The 15,602-nt window shown below is 43.5% G+C and overlaps 1 protein-coding gene across 1 annotated transcript in view; it reads left to right on the top strand.

Annotated features, from left to right (window-relative positions):
* SLC6A15 (solute carrier family 6 member 15) overlaps window positions 1-15,602 on the top strand; it is a 778,634-nt gene that overhangs the window by 407,947 nt on the left and 355,085 nt on the right. Inside the window, exon 5 of the mRNA XM_069629318.1 lies at window positions 6,452-6,633. Coding sequence (XP_069485419.1) covers window positions 6,452-6,633 — 182 coding nt within the window. The remainder of the gene's footprint in view (window positions 1-6,451; window positions 6,634-15,602) is intronic.

Genomic DNA, 15,602 nt, shown 5'->3' with positions numbered 1-15,602 from the left:
TGGAAACTACCATGCTGATAACGCCACCATAAATAGGGTCTACAGCACACAAAATCTATGTCTTAATGATGACAAATCAGAGCTGCCCATCATGCAATACGTTTCTCGGCTCCAAAATCTAGGCCCTGGATTTACCTCCTTCTCTATTGATATACCTGTCCTGAAACATGTCAAAACATTTTGCATCTACCTGGACGCAGACCTCTTTATGACCAAACATATCAATGCCCTGGAATCTTCCATGAACTACACCTTTAAGCTTATTACCCTGATTGGACAATTCCATACTCCGGACAACCGCCTGACGCTTGCGAGTGCCATTGTTAACAATAAACTGGACTATTGTAATGCACTTCTCATGGGCACCTGTGCAGAAAAATTGCTAATCTCCAGCTCCCCCAAAACAAAGCCCTTTGTGCAGCTCTGGGCCTATGTCACAACAATCATATCTCAGCATTCAGATGAGACATCCATTTATTTATTTTATTTTTATTTCTTTTATAACAGGTCTAATACCGTACAGTTTCTAAGCACAGATCTGGGATTCAAACTTCTGTTGCTCTGCGTGGTCTTGCTTCCAAAGCCAGCATGTTGCCCCTGTGCTATTCTCTGTCCATTGGCTCCCCAGAAGGGCCTGCATTGAATTAAAAATGTTTACTAATGCACCCACATTGAAACTACAATCCCTGTATGATTTTAGTCTAAAACGTGATTGTTGTAGCACATCTTTACCATTAGAACGAAGGGTATGTCTAAAAGGCATTTTCTTAAAACGGTCTTGTAAATACCAGGGGCAGTATGGGCCAGGCGCTTATAAACTAGCTAGGAGGCCTTAAAGCAAATCCTTTGAGCCACAGGGAGCCAATGCAACTTCCTCTGTGCATTGGTCACGTGACCTCTGCGCCCTAGCCCGCAAACAGCCCTAACTGCTCTATTTTGTAGGGTTTGCAGTTTCTTAATATTAGTAGTGGTGGTAACTGCAAGTAAACCATTGCAGTAGTAAACCTCGAGTTCATAGTTGCCATGGCTATTAGAGCACGATTTTCTTTAGAAAGATAAGGTCTAATCTGCCATAGCAGATGAATTGTGTAAGTGCAGGCAGTACTTATGTATGCAACATGTTTGTCGAAATTAAGGTTGCAATCAAAGATTACTCCTAAAGTTTTGACTTGACTGGAAACTTCAACAGTAGCTCCCCCAACTTGAAAGGCACTGTAACGAGAATCAAGAGACTTAATCTTGGCCTCCTTACCCACGAGCAGGATCTCTGTCTTCTTGTCATTTAGAGCTAGGAAATTATCATACATTCAGGAATGAATGGCAAAAAAGACTTTTGACACCAACTCTGCATCATCTTCATAGGAACCTGTGAGTTCCAAAGCTATCTGGATATCGTCGGCAAAGTTTGCAAAACTGACTCCCATACTGTCCAGAAGATCAAAGAATAACTTAGATTAAATGTTATATAGTAACGGAGAGATGCTGGAGCCCTGAGCCACTCCGCAATCAAGGAGGGCTTCATCCGACTTGAAGTCTTCATAAGTTACCCTGGCCCCTCTAGTACCCAAAAAATAACTGAACCAATCAAAGGCAGGCTTCAAGCATCTGCCCACTTCCCTGAGCCTGTCTGCCAACCTCCCATCATCTACAAGATCGAAGCGGCAGACAGGTCCAACAACAGCAGCATGGCCACTTTGCCTTTGTCTACTATCCCGGAGAGCATAGATTTGATGTCTTTGAGTGCAGTCTCAGTGCAGTGGCTTTTCCGGAATCCGGATTGTCTAATCAAAAATATGCCTTCCTCTTCAATTAATGTATTATATTGGGAGCAGGCAATTTTTGTCCATAACCTTAAGGAGAATTGCACATTGGCTATTGGACGATAGTTTGAAGGGTCCTGTAGATCTAACCCCTCTTTTTTTAAAAGAGGGGTGATCCAAACCTCGTTGATGTCTTTGGGTACATCCCCTTCATCAAAGGAGCAGTTTACAATAGAGTTAATGGGTGTAGCTATACTCGAGAAAAAGTTTTGAATGGTGATCTTTTTAAATATAATGGTGTGTCAAGCGTGTCCGCGGATGGGTGCACTGCCACTTACCTGCCTGGCAGGTATACCTGCATTGGTGTCTGTCTGCAGCAGGCACTGGGAGAACCTGCGGGACTGGCAGCAGCTTTGGTGCTTGGTACAGGAGGCCTGAAACCGCAGTGGCTGCAATGTGAATGACTGCTGCCATCTTGCAGGCAAGGTGCAGGCATAGAGGACCAGCGTCTCAAGGCTAAGCATGCACAGTATGGAACACGTTCACTGTTGCCAAAGCAATTCACCTGAGACCACAGAGCCTCATTTCGAAGGTTCCATGTAATAATGTTGCCACAAAAATCTCGCCATGCAAAAATATTGCAGAAAAATTGCCGTTTTTTGTGGCAATGTTATTGCATGGAACATGCGGGGGACACCCCCGCAACCCCCAAACTTTTTTTTTTTCTTTTTTTTTTGTTGACCCTGTCCCCATATATATGGTCACCCAAATAATATTGCCACAACATTTTCCCGGCGATATTATTTACAGCAACCATATATATGGGGATATTATTACCTGATACCATTTCGAAGCTGGTGGGGCATTTAAACTGCCGACTTGAAGCTGTCTGGGCACCATCATGCTACTGTAGCCGCTGCTTGACACTGCATTCTTTTTGCCCGTCAGCTTCCAATTCCCTATTTCCTTGTTTGCTGCCTGCCTGCCCTTCTTTATTGCTGGGATGCCCTCACCTTGGCTGTCTTCCTTTTCTTTCTTCCCTGCCCACCTGCCTGTTCATCTGCTCCCTTGCCTACCATTCTGCTCTGGGCTTCAGCCTGCCCACTATCTCCTCCACCTACATACCTGCCCACTACCAGTCCTTTCTTGGCTGTCTTCCTCGCCACCCTAATCATGCAGTGGCTACCTATCTGCCTGCCTCAGGTCATTACTGGGGATTCTGGCCTACCCTTTATTTTGACATATGAGCCACTGTGAACATCTGGCTTCCTTGTCAGTTCTTGCACTGTTCCTCTGCCACGGAAATCAGGGAATGCCATAATGTGGCATGTGGATGCTTTCCGGGTACTCACTGCATCACATTATGGGAGTCACAGAAGTTTAATCCCAGCATTCACCTGATCAACCAACTCATACCTGGCCACATCACCTCTTGCCATCCTCCTGGTACAGACTTGGCAAATGACAGGTATGAAGCAGAGGTAAGACACTGTTCTTGATATGGTTTCATGTACATTAGAGCTTTGTTGTTAATGCAAGCTTGGAGGTGTAACCTATGCGGTCTATTGAGAGTGCAATAACTGTGGGTGAATATCTTCATTCCTGAAATGAGGTGTGCTGCAGCGTGCTAGATGGCTTGCAGGGAGGGACAGAGTAGTGATTGGGAAACCTACCAGGAGGCCATTGCCTCCATTCAAGTAGGAGAGCACCAGGGTCAAGACGACAAATCTTAAATCTGAGTCTGGGGTGAAGGGTTTAATTCTGTACTGGAGTGAGAGTTGGTGCCATGCTGTTTATCTCTTCATGGTGATGTGTGTTTAAAGAAGGGGTCACAAGCAATTTGTTAAGACAAGGATCTTTTCACTACGCCAAGTCAGTGGGATAAATCATTGTGGTCCATTTGAGTCAGCCTGTTTTGAAATTCTCGGAATTTGGTGGCACCCCCAAGTAGGCTGAACTCTGTTTTGGTTGGATTGAATTTCAGGTAGGCACCTGATCTCCAGGCCTGAATGGTAAAGAGTAAGTGTTTCAATTGGTGAATGTCTTTGTGGTAGTTGAACATCAGTTATAACAGTGTGTCATCAGCATACTGGTGGATTTTGATTTTGAATTTGGCCAAGAGTGACTGCAGTGGCACCATGTAGAGGTTGAAGATGACAGGGGAGAGGAGGGATTCTTGTGGAACATTGACAATCACTGGGCATTGTTGGGATATTCAGGGGCTCACCTAGTTAGGTGTGAAGCAACGCCATGAAGGGACTATGTTATCAAATCCCATACAGGAGGACACTGTGTTAAGTAGCTTGTTTTGGTTGACTGTATCGAATCCAGAAGAGAGGTCGAGCAGGACCAGGACGCATTGGGTAGCCTTTATCCATTATGAGAGTGTCTCGTCAATGACCTGGAATTTGGGGGTCTTGGTGCTGCACCTTGGTAGGAAGTTGGACTGGTGTCTTGAAGCATATTGTGTTCAGCAATCTTTTCATGTAGTTGGAGCATGATGTTCCTCAATGATCTTGCCAATGAAGGGTGATGGGTTGGTAGTTTTTATTGCACCTGGGTTCAGTGTAGGCTTCTTTAATGGGGGTAAGATCTGGTCAGGTTTCAATGTGTCCGGGGATGACAGGCATTGAATGAGTGAGGCATTGATAGTGTGGGAAAGAGAATTGAGAGACTTTGCTGTTATGTTCTTAGAGATGGATGCTATGATGACATTAAGGTGGCCTTGAGTGATGATTGTGAGTCCTTCCAGTGTTAGGATCTTGAATGTTTACCATCTTGGGAAATGGCGTGGTCGTATGGTATGGGTGCCTATGGTGAGTAAGGTCAATGTGGGATAGTTCTTGTCCATTTTGTCTGTGAAGAACAACTGTTTGACTGCCTCAATGAAGGCTCTTCTCTTGTTGGAGGCTTTATACCTTGGCTGTTGTGTAGTAATGTGTTTTGCCTAAGGTGAGGGCAGAAGCTTTTGAAAGTGGTGAGATCATTCTGTAGTTGTGTTTTTATCCAGATATGTTCTTTTTTTCTTATGACCTCTTTACTGTTGGGCGTGCTTACGTATATCATGGTGTGGATGGCTTGGGTTTGTTCGTTCATAGTTTTAGTTATGCTTTTATGTTGAAACAGTCAGGCAGAGTGCAGTTGAGCTGGATATGAAAGATGTTGACATTTTATGAAGCACTGAGTTTGGATGCTAGTTTGATGAGGGTTACTTCAAAGGCATCTGAGGGGATGTTTTTGAATGAGCATCAAGCTGGCTTTGTTGGTTTAGGTTGCCTTCAAGGGGAGTGCTTTGAGTACTAATGGAAACCTGGATAGGTTGCTTCTACCAACCCCCTCACCAGTGTTATTGAACATTTCAGACTCGTCTGGCTGATATGCTACCAGTAAACTATTAACCTGATGGGGATGTAGAGGTCAGGCAAAGGCCCAGGTGCCATGCCAATGCTGACCTCCTTAAAGGACATAGAAGTATTGGACATGGACGTAAGGACTGGAACTGCAAAGTGCAGATAAGCGCAGGGTCCGTTACTACTGGACACAACAGCTGTTTCCCCATGTCACATGCAGGCACCATCCAAGTCAATGGGCCTCATTACAAGGAGGGTGGTAAGGGATTAACAGAGCTGGTAAAGGTGCCAGAGCCGTTAACACCTTAACGCCCTATTTCGAGGTCCGCTCGCGGGACCCGCTCAATATGCCTGGTTTTACCAGACGTCCTTAGCCGGTCCCAAGAGCGGCCCAGCATGCTAACAATGGGCCCGTCATTAACAGGCCATTGTTAGCATGCTCCCCATTCTCATTGAGCCCAATAGGGGCTCAAATGGGAATGGGGATGAACTGGGTCCGGGTACCTTGAATGGGGAAATACCGGGCCCTCCAAGGTCGGAATGGCCTGGTATTTCCCCATTCAGGGAACCCGGACACGGACCCGACTGTGAGAGGGTTTGTGTTAAAGAGAATTTGGCCCCTCAGGTTTTACCTGATGTAACCCTGTGTGGTCAGGCAAAACTAAAATGGTTGAGTGCATTCATAACTGGAAGGAAAGAACAAGACCAAACCTTATATTCATCTCTTGTCCAAAACTAATAAAGTAGTTTCACATTTGATCCAAATTCTTAGCATAATTTGTTTCGTTATATTGTTTATTGATTATTGCACAGGACATCTCCTAAAATGCATTAGTACCTGGGATGGTGGGAGCAGCCGATCTGGTTCCGCGGATCACGGGCCGAAATCTCTAATCACAGTCCATGTTCCAAGGAACCTACAGGCTGGCTCGTCCAACGCGGGCTGCCACCTTCCCCCACCCTCCCATTTCTGTTTCTTTTTTCATTTCCCAACCCTTCTCCCCTGCCCCACTTATGTTACTGTGCCGCTGCAGCAGCTTTCCTCTTACCTTTTCTGGCCATAATGGTAATAGAAGAGGGGCTCTGTACAGCCCTCGTTTCAGCCCTTGGAATGGGGTGTTAAAGGCACAGTAACAGACTAATTCATAATGATCCTGGATGGCATGTGAGGAATAGTCTACCTATAGATAAGTCATTCACCAGGTTTATGCACATCAGCATATCTAACAATATTTACATTAAGCAACATGTTCTGGTATTTCATATGAAACACTAAAACAGTACCTACTTCTAACTTTCAAGACTTTTTTGCATGTGATTTGATCATCTCTTGTGCTTTAGTTGTAGAGCCAGAATGTGAAAAAAGTTCAGCAACCACCTTTTTCTGGTACAGAGAAGCACTAAATATTACCAGTTCAATATCTGAGAGTGGAGGTCTGAACTGGAAGATGACAGTCTGCTTACTCGCTGCATGGGTGATGGTCTGCTTGGCCATGATCAAGGGCATTCAATCATCAGGCAAAGTAAGTATTTGACGTAGTTTCTCTTTTTAAATGAGATTTCCAGTCTCATTTTAACAATGTGGTTTTCAGTCTCCATTATGTGTATAAATGGGTAGATTGTCAATTATTTTGAGTTGTAAGGTGCTGATATTTCTAAATGATTACTTTTATCTTTTTCTGTTACATGTTTTGAGCCCACCTGGAGGGATTGAGAAATTACGAAGGTCATAACATTTTATAGCATTGTTTTTAAGTCAGCTTTTGCAGATATTGCAAAGAAATCGAAAATGCATTAATTCCCCATTGTCAAGAACATTTTCTACCTGAAACCTTATTCTATTGACTGGAATGTTAAACAACGTGTGTAGAGCATGTAACATGTATCATTTTTAGAATATGATCTGGCGGTTCAGTTTTCTAGTTCTACACATGCATGAGAATATCCATTCTTCACAATATTGCCAGGAATAGATCAGAACTGAAGCAACATTTTGAATGTGCAGACTATTTATTTAATTATTTTATTTTGGTGTTTTAGTTTATTACAAACCTGTCACCTTTCAAAACATAGAACATACTAAAACAAATCCACATTCAAAAGGAAAGATTCTCTGCATTAGAAGTCTTAACAAGACATTCAAAATCAAGAATACTTCAATTCATTATTAGACCTACGATCAAAAAATCATGCGATAAACTTCTTACTTCACCAATCTCTCCTTCTGTTCCTTCAACGTAACTTTTTTCATACTTTTGATGCCCCCAAACACTTCATCTAGAGAGGTTATGCCCACAAAAATCCACACGATGTTTTCCCCTCTAGAAACATCTTCCACCAAGATTCTACGCCTAGATTAGCTAGTCCATCTACAAATCGGCCTAGATACCTTGTTCTAAGTTGTGTAAAGCCCACACAAAATGTAATTATGTGTTTCACGGTTTCAATTGTGTGTTCTTTCTCACACACATGAAAGAGCGCTCAACGTTATCTACCTGGTTGCGGCCACTAGCGATTCTCTCGTTGGATACAGGTTCATCCACATATGCATAAAATGGTACCGATGATGGGGGCTCAGGAATTTTGTTAAGTATTTCAGCGTTGTGTTATAAGAACTTGTCTCATGGTTTATGGCCGAGAATAAGGTATCATTTGTTCTCAAATGTTATGTTATGTTATGTTATTTTGCACTTATATAGCGCCTTATATACCATTGGTATGGTCTGAAGGCGCTGGTAGGTTGAACGCCCTTGGGAACCGCAGTTCAAATCAGTAGAGAGAGTAGAGAGAGTCAAAAAGGTGCGTGTGAGCACCAGGTATGTGTACAGCTCGTGCAGTATCGGTGTAATAGCTGCTTTCTAGCGGTAGGTGTGGTGGTTGAGAGGTCAGGGGTATGTGTTCGTTCTGGCAGGATTTATCCAGATCGGATGTGGCTGCGTTAGGCCTGAGGAGAACGCCTCGCTGGGGGGTGCGTAACCAGCAGTGATTACTTAGAGTGATGTGGGGTGAGCGGCAAATGTTGATATGAGAACAGTTATACCGAATGGTGTCATAGTATCTCTGTGTTCTATTTGAGTGATGGTGTAAGGAGAGAGTAAGCGTGTTGGTGAGATATGATGGGTTACATGGGGTACACTTCTATATTCAACTTTCCACGGGAGGCTCTTGGGCGTACTTCTTAATTCACAGAGAGGCTACAGGGCACACTTCTAAATTCAGCGGGTTGTTGGGCACATTTCTAGAATCACAGAGAGGCTATTGGACACACATCTAAATTCAACTTTCTAAATGTACTTCTAAATTAAACTTTCCACAGACAGGCTATTGGGCACACTTTTAAATGCAATTCTATATTCAACTTATCACAGAGTGGGTACACTTCTAAATTCAACTTTTCACAGAGAGGCTGTTGGGTACACTTCTAAATGCTGCTTCTAAATGCACTTTCAATGCAACTTTCTAAATGTACTTCTAAATGCAACTTTCTACATAGAGGCTATTGGGCACACTTCTAAATGCAACTTCTAAATGCAATTCTAAATTCAACTTTCACAGAGAGGCTGTTGGGTACACTTCTAATTCCCTTTTCACAGAGAGGCAATTGGGTATACTTCTAAATTTACTATTGACAGTTCTATCTAAGTGTGGGCATGCTAATATTCATAATTCCATCTAAGAGTGGACATGCTAACTCTCACAACTCCATCTAGGAGTGGACAAGCTAACTTTCGCAGTTCCATCCAAGTGTGGGCATGCGAATATTCACAGTTCAATCTAAGAGTGGACATGCTAACTTTCACAATTCCATCTAAGAGTGGACATGCTAACTTTCAAAGTTTTAACTAAGTGTGGGCATGATAATATTCACCATTCCATCTAAGAGTGGACATGCTATCTTTCAAAGTTTTAACTAAGTGTGGGCATGATAATATTCATAATTCCATCTAAGAGTGGACATGCTATCTTTTACAATTCCATCTAAGAGTGGACATGCTAACTTTCACAGTTCTAACCAAGTGTGGGCATGTGAATATTCACAATTCCATCTAAGAGTGGACATGCTAACTTTCACAGTTCTAACCAAGTGTGGGCATGCGAATATTCACAATTCCATCTAAGAGTGGACATGCTATCTTTCAAAGTTTTAACTAAGTGTGGGCATGATAATATTCACAATTCCATCTAAGAGTGGACATGCTAATATTCACAATTCCATCTAAGAGTGGACATGCTATCTTTCACAATTCCATCTAAGAGTGGGCATGATAATATTCACAATTCCATCTAAGAGTGGACATGCTATCTTTCACAATTCCATCTAAGAGTGGACATGCTAACTTTCACAATTCCATCTAAGAGTGGACATGCTAACTTTCACAATTCCATCTAAGAGTGGACATGCTAACTTTCACAGTTCTAACCAAGTGTGGGCATGCTAATATTCACAATTCCATCTAAGAGTGGACATGCTATCTTTCACAATTCCATCTAAGAGTGGACATGCTATCTTTCACAATTCCATCTAAGAGTGGACATGCTAACTTTCACAATTCCATCTAAGAGTGGACATGCTAACTTTCACAATTCCATCTAAGAGTGGACATGCTAACTTTCACAGTTCTAACCAAGTGTGGGCATGCTAATATTCACAATTCCATCTAAGAGTGGACATGCTATCTTTCACAATTCCATCTAAGAGTGGGCATGCTATCTTTCACAATTCCATCTAAGAGTGGACATGCTATCTTTCACAATTCCATCTAAGAGTGGACATGCTATCTTTCACAATTCCATCTAAGAGTGGGCATGATAATATTCACAATTCCATCTAAGAGTGGACATGCTATCTTTCACAATTCCATCTAAGAGTGGACATGCTAACTTTCACAATTCCATCTAAGAGTGGACATGCTAACTTTCACAATTCCATCTAAGAGTGGACATGCTAACTTTCACAGTTCTAACCAAGTGTGGGCATGCTAATATTCACAATTCCATCTAAGAGTGGACATGCTATCTTTCACAATTCCATCTAAGAGTGGACATGCTATCTTTCACAATTCCATCTAAGAGTGGACATGCTAACTTTCACAATTCCATCTAAGAGTGGACATGCTAACTTTCACAATTCCATCTAAGAGTGGACATGCTAACTTTCACAGTTCTAACCAAGTGTGGGCATGCTAATATTCACAATTCCATCTAAGAGTGGACATGCTATCTTTCACAATTCCATCTAAGAGTGGGCATGCTATCTTTCACAATTCCATCTAAGAGTGGACATGCTATCTTTCACAATTCCATCTAAGAGTGGGCATGATAATATTCACAAATCCATCTAAGAGTGGGCATGATAATATTCACAATTCCATCTAAGAGTGGACATGCTATCTTTCACAATTCCATCTAAGAGTGGACATGCTATCTTTCACAATTCCATCTAAGAGTGGACATGCTATCTTTCACAATTCCATCTAAGAGTGGACATGCTATCTTTCACAATTCCATCTAAGAGTGGACATGCTATCTTTCACAATTCCATCTAAGAGTGGACATGCTATCTTTCACAATTCCATCTAAGAGTGGACATGCAAACATTATGGCAGTCTATGTTATTTGGATGTAAGATAGAGTGGCATGGGCTTTCAGGAGTGGAGTGATTGCTCTACTCCCCACCCACACCACACTCACGGTTTTTGGTGGTGTCTGTTAGTTGCTGGCTTCATTGGCTTCCCCTTCGGACACCTGCAGACACATCTTGGAGCCGCCTCTGTTGGAGCCGCCCTTGGCCTTGGGGCCCTTAGCCGCTGGGGGCTGCCGGGCAGAGGGCTGCCCTGGGAGGACCAGTGATAAAGGTCGAGGGGCCTATCAGAGGGGGGGTGGGCGGGAGGGATGGGATCAGGAAGAGGTTTTAGAGGAGGGGAAGTGGGGATTGACTCATTTGCTCCTAGGATGGGAAATGGGTGCAGGAAGCGGGATGGGAGGCGGGAGGAAGGGGAGAGACCAGGAAATGGTGGCTGGGCCACGAGAGGCACACGGGGAATCTAACACTTTTACAGTGTTTTCTTTCCAAAATGGGATTGCTCGCTGCTGCTCCACTCACCTTCCTTCTTGGTAAGGAAATGAAGTGGGCTGCAGCGCTCGAAACGCTAGGCCCAGGAGCTGCTGGCTGTGCAGCCAATCACTTGCCAGTGGGCGGGATGGGAGGCGGGAGGAAGGGGAGAGACCAGGAAATGGTGGCTGGGCCACGAGAGGCACACGGGGAATCTAACACTTTTACAGTGTTTTCTTTCCAAAATGGGATTGCGCGCTGCTGCTCCACTCACCTTCCTTCTTGGTAAGGAAATGAAGTGGGCTGCAGCGCTCGAAACGCTAGGCCCAGGAGCTGCTGGCTGTGCAGCCAATCACTTGCCAGTGGGCGGGATGGGAGGCGGGAGGAAGGGGAGAGACCAGGAAATGGTGGCTGGGCCACGAGAGGCACACGGGGAATCTAACACTTTTACAGTGTTTTCTTTCCAAAATGGCATTGCGCGCTGCTGCTCCACTCACCTTCCTTCTTGGTAAGGAAATGAAGTGGGCTGCAGCGCTCGAAACGCTAGGCCCAGGAGCTGCTGGCTGTGCAGCCAATCACTTGCCAGTGGGCGGGATGGGAGGCGGGAGGAAGGGGAGAGACCAGGAAATGGTGGCTGGGCCACGAGAGGCACACGGGGAATCTAACACTTTTACAGTGTTTTCTTTCCAAAATGGGATTGCGCGCTGCTGAGTTCTGATCCAGGCTTTGTTTATCTTCCTATGGATTCAAGTCCAGTGTTTCTTTGGTTGTTTCCAATGCCCTTAGTAATAGGATGCAGTGTATATCCCATTCCCCTAGTGGCCAATCTCGCCTATTCCCTCCCTTTAGCAGTGGTTAGAATTTCAAATGGGGTAGGGGAATTTTCCATAACACATTTCCGATACAAAGCAAAGGTCATCCACTCTACAATGGCATACATCGATATCAGACACCTCTCAAATCTTATTGTTGTGATTGGAATCCCTTTTGCTCTCCAAAAACTACCCTCTAATACAGACCATGTTTGCCAAGGCAGACTTAGACTAGCTGCTGCTCCTTATGTTAGCGTATGCCCAACTTTATGTTTATAAAACATTAGAGTTGTCAGGAGCATGAATCTTCCATATTTTTAATGCATCACTGTTGCCTGTGCTGTCAAGGCCTTCACTTTTCCTTTCAATTCAACGGCCCATGGATGGTCATTTATACTTACATTTATTTTCATTCCCAAGAATGTAATGAGTCGACCGCTTACAGTTTTCCTTGACCTAAACTCCATCTAAATCTCTGCTTCTTCTTGTATCACAGCATGCAGAGAATCCTTATTTTTGATTTCAATACGTTTATCCACAGCCCTACAGACCTTTCCGACTGCTGGTAGGCACACTAACCCACAGCTAGATTTGATTATATTTGTATTTGTCCCTTTGGGACACATTCAGGGATCACCACATAGCCACTTTTTTTGCAAGGTGTTTGAAGTATAGGGAGGGAAGCAAACTGGGAGGAAACCACAGGGAAGGGGACTCAACTAGGAGCTTGTAGATCAGCAAATTAGAAATACAATTCCAATCTCACTTTAGTTTAGTTTAGTTTAGTTTATTATTTGATATTGCACTCCAAACCCAGGGGTAGCCAGGCACAGCAGATACAAGAATACTTAAGCTTGGGTTACATGCATAGGAAACATACAGCACCTAAACAGCAATACAAGAGTACAGGGTATAAGAAGGACTGTTATTGAGTAACAGGACAGTAAGGAGGTAGTATCTATATGTGCATGGTTTGGTATCCAGTGAAAATACTGCCATGGAAAGTGCTGCCAGGGGGCAATATTCACCCAGATTTACACACTAACTAAGATCAAACAGATTCTCTAAATATTCGAGGATGTGAGTTTAAAATAGTAAATATTTCACGTCTTTTAATATTTGGGGAATCATTTCAGGAGTGAGGAAAAGGCAAGCAAGATTTTCGTATAGAACACATGGATTGACCAACAGTGCAATGTGGCCATAGCTCTCCATTTGGACTGGTCCACCTTCTTGTCTACCCAAAACCCCACAATGTTGGCTCTTACACAATCACTTCAAACTTTTAAGCATATAATGTATGCACCATAGGAAAACCCAGGATCCTTCCTGGGTCATTGGATTGAGAAGCATAATCCAATCTAATCCAACCACCCTGCTAACTACCATGGACAGACTGAGCACATAAAACCAAAAACATAACCAACCACACTCCCTCTTCTGAGTACACTTAAACTGTAGTGCTGTATCTACAAGCTAGAACACACCTCGAAGGTTTTTAGCATCTCAGCCATACACTCCCATTGTTCTGTGTTTCCTTTTTCTAGAACTAAAGAAGTCAAGTCAAATGAATCCATATTTAAAGAAACACTCCTACCACACCTCACTGTTTCTACCTACATACTACTGTTATCTTTGTTATAATGCTTTCTCCAACACCTTCTCCACTAGAGCTTCTCAAACTCCCACAAAGAGTGTCCTTCATAACATCCGATTGTTTGTTTCGTCCAGCCACGGTGGAAGGGTGTGAAACCCTTCGCCGATCCGATTGCTTGTCTGTCTCTTCTATTTAAGCTAACTTTTCTGTCGACCAACTTCGTTCTGAACTCTTGGCAAAGACTTAACCGCAAACTACCCTGAACTGTGTGATCTTGAGCAAAAGACTTTTGTCCTATTGACTTTGGCCCTAAGCCTATTTTACTTGATCCCATCACTGTAGTTCCTCTTTCTAGATTATCCTGACTACTTACCTGCTTGTTCTGCTTCTTTCTGCCTAGCTTTGTCTTCCCCTCCCTTTTTAATTAACAGAGTGCCATTTTGCTCCCACTTCATTTTGTGAGCTTAACTTGTCTGTCAACTATTGGGGGTGGTGTGGTGCATTACGAGTGTGATTTTTGAACTGCTTCACTTTAGGGAAACGTTATACAACTTAAAAGTAAATCAATTTATATTCTTTTACTTGGAAACCTTGAGTCAGTGTTTGCTTGAATCATAGTAACCAGAGTAGGGTTTCCTAAGGAAGTGATCTCTGACAGGGGATCCAGTTGTATGTCCCACTACATGTAAACCATGTGGAAAAACTGTGGTGTTACTTACAAGTTCTCTACAGCCTACCATCCACAAACAAATGGACTGATAGAGAGGTTTATTGTACCATGAAGAGCATGATAAGTGTTTTAGAGGAACCCCTTAGAAGAAAGTAGGATCTTCTATTGTCATGCCTTCTCTTTGCTTATAAAGAAGTCTCTCAGGAGGGAGTTGGTTACAGTCCCTTTGAGCTTCTTTATGGCCATCAAGTCAGAGGTCCTTTGGCCCTAATTAAGCCGGGGTTGGAGAGTGCTCCTTCCCCCAAGCCAGTCAGAGTGACTGACTATGTGATAGGTCTCCAGCGGAGAATGCCACACATGATGGCAGAAGCTAGTAATAACTTGAAAGCAGGTCAGGCTTTGGTCAAACATTGGCATGACCAGAAGGCCAGCATGGTTGAGTTTACTCAAGACCAGCTTGAATTAGATATGGTGCCAACAAGGCAGAGGGTCTGGCAGGACAAATAGATAGGACCCTTCAAGGTTGTGGCAAACTTTGAGAGGTGAACTATTTGGTGGACTTAGGCAGACCAGAGTCTTTCACACCAACAGTTTGAAGGCATATGTCTGGAGACCAGAAGTGGGAGCTTTGCTTCTAGCTTCAGCTCAAGAGGAGGAGGAGAGTGAACCTCTACCTGACCTCCTCAGAGGCCAACCTTTGGATGAGAAAATAAAAGGAGTTAATCTCTCTTCTCAGCTGACTTGTGAACAACAGGAGGAGTGCATGTTTTGCCATTGTGTGGTCTCTGAAGAGGTTTAGACCATACTTGTATGGATCTACCTTTGTGATTCAGACAGACCACCAACCCTTGAGATGGTTAATGCAAATTAAAGGGGAGAACCCAAAACTTCTGAGATGGTCAATCTGCATGCAAGGGCTTGATTTCACCATTGAGCACAGAGCAGGATGTCACCACCAAAATGCTGATGGGCTCTCTAGGAGTTTTTTAACCAACTAAAGGTAGAGATTCATCCAGGAGTGGATTACATCCTCCTGTCCCTTAGTCGGGGGTAGGTGGGTGAGTGTTAGGGAGAATTCTCATATATGGCTGATTTCCCTTACCTAGTGAGTCCCTCAGCAGCTTTGTTGGATTTCTAGGATTTTTTTTTCACCTGGTAAGAGTGAGACCCCTTTTTTACCCACTGTTACATGTGTTTTGCTGTGTGTGTTTAACATTGTTATGTTCATGGACTGTGTAGCCTCACCTACTCCACAGGCATCATCTTTTTACTGTGTGTTACACAGCACCTTCAGTGCAGTGACACAGGGTTGTCTTTTAGAATTCCAAACTCAGACTCCATTTTCTGGGGCTAACTACTGT

Source organism: Ambystoma mexicanum, chromosome 12 (genome assembly GCF_040938575.1).
Source record: "Ambystoma mexicanum isolate Mex_15411 chromosome 12, UKY_AmexF1_1, whole genome shotgun sequence".
NCBI classification, from domain to species: Eukaryota; Metazoa; Chordata; class Amphibia; order Caudata; family Ambystomatidae; genus Ambystoma; species Ambystoma mexicanum.
This window is presented reverse-complemented; position numbering and strand designations above follow the sequence as displayed.